Here is a 6,467-nt window from a genome sequence, read left to right as displayed (position 1 = left end):
TGCCATTCTACTTAAAGGTAGATTTTATTGAAATCATTTTTCCTGATTTGGGAGGTCGTGCACCTGTGAATATTTTTGAGAAATACGAAGAGCATTTTAAAATTCCCTATGGGAGGTCCAGAGATGATTTTTGTATATTATACAAAAATTGTAGTTCATGCTATTAAAGATTCTTTCTTTTTGAATTAAAGGGAAATTCAATACGCCTCTTTACACAAAAAACTCCAAAATAAATTAGCAAGGCCTATATTTTTGTTTTCTCCATCAGAGTTGCCACTCGTAACAAACAATTTGGACAATTTATTGCAGCTCTTAACTAAAAAAGAGTTCTATTAATTTTATTATGGCATGACAATGTAAAGTATTTACAATATTAGGGCTTTTTCTACGCTTGGGTTTTATCTTTTGCTTTTTTTTCGTAAAAGTAAAATTCCAGCGTTAAATTGGGCGGAAAATTTCAAGTGTAGAAAACTTAAAAATATGGATAAGGTGCCTCATTAGTATTCATTAGATGTTGGGCTGCTACTTGTCTTGTTGTTATATAGGTCGGCATAATCTAATTGAAATAATTATCATCATCATTGCTTGTTTATAATTTTCAGCAAAAAGCTACAAGGTTTTAAATCTGTTAGATTGGACTTAAATATCCGACTGATTCAAAAAATAAAAAAAGCAAGTCACTCAAAACACTTACAGGCAAAAAGAGGAACAAGATATTTCGTAAGACCGAGATTTCAACACTAGTGGGAAAGACTTGAACTAGAAGTCAGTTGCCTTATATTTAGGTACGTTCGTTCCCTTGGGTATATCCCAATCGGTCTTTCGTGACTGTTTTAGTACGCATTTATTAAAAAGTTGTCTAATTCTTCCCTTTCGTACTGTATAGGTCAATATATGAAAGTACTAGCTTATCAATTATGTAGAAGCAGAAACGTTTCTTTGTTAAATTGTTGGAAATAGAATTTATTCCAGATTATAATGATTTGGAGAATTATATTTATGCAATCAGAATATAAACGTACGCGTGGGATAAATCTTCAGCTCTTACCAACCAAAAAGATTCAAATATCACGCAAAGTGTCCAGAGGGACAACTTTCTAAACTTTTCCGATCCGTCCTTTTGCTCAAAATGTGACAGAACCAGATTTTTTTGGGAAAAAAAGATTGTAAAAAGCAGCTTTGAGCATTTTATCGAGATTTCAGCATTATTTTTTTTTGAAGATAAATGCGTTTTAATGTTAACAGCTGCATTTTTATGTTAGGTTTTTCAATTTTTTCTCACATAAAAAAGCATTTTACAGTGCCCAAAGTTTGCTTGATTAAGAAAATCTTTACCTTGCTGCTCAAAATTCAATCAAACTGCCACGCTACTGGGGAATTAATGCTTTCCCAGAACAGATTTTATGAGAATACATTTATATGGTTCTGAGATTGATTGAGTTTCTAAAAGAGTTTTATTTTAGATTTTTCACTTGCAAGCTGAGCTGTTTTTATAAAAAATTTTGTGCTCAAGATTTTTCACATCTACTTCTGAATCGTCCGGAAACTTAATAATTCCTGCAATATTAAAACTTTCGAAGAGCTTTACTTTTGAAGCTTTATGTACATTGAAAAGATGTTGTTCTTTCTAACGCGACTTTTTTAATTTCAATTTAGTTTGACTGAAATTCAGGCTTTGGAAACCACGAGATTGAAAGTCTGAAACATGTGATTTGATTTTCTGAAACAAGATTTTTATTATACGACAATGATCAAGTTACTTTCAGATCCTGTAATAAAACGGTTATGTGAGTGTTACAGAATTTTTAAGGCACTCAAATCAATGATAGTTTCGATACCGAGCTCTACTGTCAAGGTTTTTTTTCCATTTGTCCGAAAAAGTTACCCTGTGGTCTATTGTCATCGTTTACAACTTGTAAATCTTTATAAAAATCCTAAATTTTTTCTTTTTGATCGTCAAGAAATTTGAAATCACTTCCTTTTTAGCCCTCGCTTAAAATAGTGGAACCAAAAATAGTCATTTTGTTCATTTTCTTTGTTAAGCTCTGTCAAGGATAAAGGATCTTGTAAGGACCTCCCGTGTTGTGGATTCACAAAAAGTTTAAGGGGAGCTCTCTCCTTTTAGTAATAAACCGGAACGAAACTCGCATCGCGGAAGTTTTTTATCATCTTTTGAGAAAAAAATCCATTTTTGTTCCTTTTGTTAACTACAGGTCAGGTCAATTTTTAGAATAGTGTCGCCTGTATTTCCAAAGTATCCAAAAATAACTTTAATAAGTCGCCTTTTCAGTCACATAAATTTCTTTTTAAGGTATCTAGAGGGTTTCTTGACCTGATCAATTTTGTAAAATAATCTTTTTGTTTATTTGGATTTCCATTCAATTAATTTCGAAGACAGATGCAGCTAAATACATAAATGCAGTATTTATTACAACAAAGATGTTAAAATACAGAGTATAGTTTTACAATATTGAGAGGTCCGAGTAGTAAATGAGTACAAAGTCTTTCATTTCAGTCTATTAGTTTCAGAACACTTGCAGGAAACCTATAAAGGGTTGAAGATTGTCACTGAAAATCATTCCAGCTTTGAACTCAAACACCTGTTGACAAACTTGAAGAGACAAAAATGTTCTGCGGGCAGAACCATCTCAAAATATTATCTGGAACTAAAGCCAAAATGAACCTTAAAGGCTTCATATTGGTCTTATGTGTTGTGACTATCACCGTGGCTGCAAGAAATCGTCGCTTTGAGCTCAGCAACAAATACACAGCAACTGCTTTCAACCATCGCCAGATGTTCTTGGTAATGCATTACACTGTTGCCAACTTCACCAAATCTGTTGACCTTCTCACCAACCATCTCAGCGCACACTACCTAGTCCCTAAAGGTTACCACAATAGAAAACGCGTCGTTTACCAACTGGTTCCAGAAGACAAACGCGCCTGGACTCAAGGAGTCAGCGAATGGCAGAAACGTCAAAATCTTAACGATCAAGGTATTTCTATTGAAATCGTCAACAAAGGGTTCACCGACCTTCCCAACGGAAATCGAATCTGGTATCCGTTTGATGCAGCGCAAATCAAATCAGTCATCGAGCTTTCACAAGATATCATCAAGCGGTACAAAATCAAACCTTACAATGTCATTGGTCACTCAGATTGTTCACCTTTACGTAAAGAAGATCCAGGGCCATTGTTCCCCTGGAAGAAGTTGTTCGATGCTGGCATTGGAGCATGGCCAGATCAAATGGATGTTGATTATTTTATCAAACAAATGCCATCAAATATGGAAATCAACGTCAAAGAATACCAATTGGCCCTGAAGAAGTATGGTTATAATATCGAACCTACAGGTGCTTTTGACCTTGCAACCAAAGCTGTCGTTAAGAGATTCCAAATGCATTTCCGAAACAGCAAATTTGATGGAGTGATGGACGTTGAGACGTTTGCTATCTTGAAAGCTCTCTTACGTAAGTATTTTGGTGAGTACAAGAAACTCATTATTGACTTTAACTAAGTATGAACTGAAGTTTTCTTAGTCCCTAACTTTAAACTGGTCTGGATAAAAGCTCAATTTTTAACTAAATTTTCATTTACCCTCTTGAAAACTGAATTTGAACCGGTAATATAATATTCATTCCTTAATTTTTTCTTAGTTTTTCTTTTGCTTAAATTCTAACATATTAGTCCCTATTACAACTTTGTCATTCTAAACTAATTGAAATTTCAAAACTGTTGTCATCATCCCACCAGTCTTTCTTCTACATTTTCTGGAAATTACTTGGAGATCCAGGCTAATCATCTTTTCTCAGAAATTCTTGAAAATAATTTAATTAATATACAGTTTCATTTCTAAATGTTTCTTCCTGTTTCTCTAGAATATTTTCTTTAAATTTTCTTCTAACGAAATATACTGCTGGTCAGTATCTCATATTATCTAACATATATTTATTGTAAAAAAGATTATATATTATGAATCTAGATGAAAAGTTATATTCTTAGCTACAACCCCAGGGATGCACTGAGGAAAAATGGGGGCCGGGCTGTTCGAGCCACAAAGGATCCCTTTTCACACCCTTGAAAATCTCTCAAAGGGCTATAACGACCATAAAAAAATCACTTAGTCTCTAAGGGTTTCAAAACTGGGAAAATCGAACATTGACTCCCTCAAACTTAAAGGGTGGTAGATTCTTGAAATTTTGACCAAAGTCTGAGATTTTGGGAAAATAACCTCTCTAAGGGTCGTAAAAACGTCAAAATAGAGAACATTTTCAAAATTATGTGGCTACAAAACCTCTTAATGTGATATATTGATTAAAATAATTCATATTCATTGTATTGAGTACCGTATTTCCTTAATAAATTTTTAACTCCGAATTATTCTTTTTCTTGAATTAAACCTTAAATTTATATCAAAGCTAAGGATAGAATCTCCATCAAGCTTTGGATTTTTTTAGTAGAGTTGTTGTTCCCACACAAGCGCTATACTATTCGTACTATGCGAAAACAGAACAGGTATACTAAATTCAATCCCTCGTTCAAAACGCGACGCAAAGTTTTTTTTTGATTATATTCTAATCTTATGCTTTTGTTCTACAAGTTTTGGATTCTCAGCTAAAAGTAGTTTAAAAATTTATTATTAAAGTTTGTTCCAAAAAAGCTGACAGTCTACATTATTAAACATGGCTCTTTTCTATCATTAAAAGTAAGACAACAAATACTACTACATTAAGGAACTAATTTGGAAAATTTGGCCAAATAGTACTTGCCAAAACTTAACATGGTTACTGTTGTGCTTAGCCAAAATCAACTGTTTTTATGATTTTCATATCATTTTTTTTGTTGCCATAACTTCATATGAAAAATGGAATGGATTTTAGCTACCATTTGCCAAAGTTTCTCGTCAAAACTCGTCACTTAAAGGTAAATACTTTCCAGGTCTAACTTCCAAGTGTAAACTATTATTGCTTAAAATTTAGACAACTTTTTCAAACCAAACTTATGGGAGCTACCATTTATTTTAGCAGACAAATGAAAGAAAAATTATTTTGATAACTGTTTGAAAAATGAATTTAACTAAAGTTAAAATTGAAAAAAATATTTTTAAATAGTCTATAATAAGAAGCAGTGATACCGTGCATCCTTTTCTTGTTTTTATGGTTCATGGTTCGTGTAAGGCTTCTAGCGGTAAGAATTGCTGTTGGAACTGTTGTTTGGTTCTAGTTACAATCCAATACAATCAATACAGTACAGTTACAGTCAACAGTTAATTACATGACTTGAATCCTCCACACCCGTCACTATGGTCGCCTTTTTGGCCTCTAGCTTTGCAACAGATTTGGTGGTAATTTGCTTTGGAGAAGGACAAATAAATCTCTCTCTCTGCAATGTCCACTTTCTCGGCTGCTTTAAAAAAGCGATTTGTAAAGTCGTTAGAACTCTCTCCGGCTTTCATCCTCATGTTATAAAGTTCCACCTTTCTTACATAAGCATCACTTGATTCTTTATAATCTTCAACCAAGAATGCTTTGCTTTTCCTGTATGATCTGCTTCCTATTGGATTTTCAGATTTTCATGATATTCCGGGAGACTCCAATTGCATTGAGAGAATTACCGCCATCGTCGTTGCATCATTCAATCTGTTAAGCATGGTTAGGCGATCCATTTTTGTGAAGAATACAAAAAAAACATCTTTAGGATACTTCAATTTTTTACCTTTTTCCAATATTTTATACATGAAAGTATGCAAAATATTTCATCCCTTTTTGAAAATATAAAATTTCCTTTAGTTTTCTTATTGTAATAAGAAGCTTATCTTTATTACATTCTACTCGGTGGTTTGAACAAAAAATCAGGAAATAATGAATTGACTGTGGCATGGCATATTAAAACGTACTCCAATTGTACTGATAGAAGCGAGCGCATCGAGCGTTAACTTTCGAAAGAAGCGGGCGCAGTGAGTTAACGATACTTCGCTTTGCGAAAATGGAACGCTCGTTTTGCAACCCCGCTCATGAGGCCTAAACATTGAAGATTGACGTACTAATATTTATAATGCTTACCAGCTTGCCCGAGCCCAACTGAAGTGTTGACTCATTACTCTTAGGTTCCAAATAAACGGGGGGCCTAATTACCGGGAGGTTTGAAATTGTACTTCTGAAAACCCAAAACAAGTGCCGCAAAGATGCGGATAAATATTTCCTTTACAAATGATAAAATAATTGATGTACTCAAAAGAATTCAAAGTGCTTTAAATCTCAGATAACATTAAGCAGCACAAGCCCCTAAGAATTTGCAAAAATCTATTTATGTGATTGCCAGTATTTACAGGATTATTCATAAGATGACTGTAGGTTCAAACCTACAGATCACGGAATATCAAAGCTGAACCCGACTGGAATAACAATGCAGTAACCAATAAAATAAATTGTACATGCACAAATAAATTAATTTTCTTTAAGGGGGAC

General features: G+C 33.6%; 1 protein-coding gene across 1 annotated transcript; it reads left to right on the top strand.

Annotated features, from left to right (window-relative positions):
• The first annotated feature begins 2,626 nt into the window (after window positions 1–2,626).
• LOC136814759 (N-acetylmuramoyl-L-alanine amidase AmiD-like) lies at window positions 2,627–3,517 on the top strand. Its single transcript, XM_067071181.1, has one exon. It carries the CDS (start codon window positions 2,627–2,629, stop codon window positions 3,515–3,517), a length of 891 nt encoding a protein of 296 aa, XP_066927282.1.
• Window positions 3,518–6,467: the final 2,950 nt, after the last annotated feature.

This window comes from Clytia hemisphaerica, unplaced genomic scaffold (assembly GCF_902728285.1).
Source record: "Clytia hemisphaerica strain Z4C2 unplaced genomic scaffold, Clytia hemisphaerica genome assembly, whole genome shotgun sequence".
Taxonomy (NCBI): Eukaryota; Metazoa; Cnidaria; class Hydrozoa; order Leptothecata; family Clytiidae; genus Clytia; species Clytia hemisphaerica.
The sequence above is the reverse complement of the archived record's forward strand: the minus strand, read 5'-3'. Positions and strand labels throughout refer to the sequence as shown.

Excerpts from the sequence above, each read along its gene's own strand:
- LOC136814759 (XM_067071181.1), top strand. The coding sequence starts at position 2,627 with ATGTTCTGCGGGCAGAACCATCTCAAAATATTATCTGGAACTAAAGCC.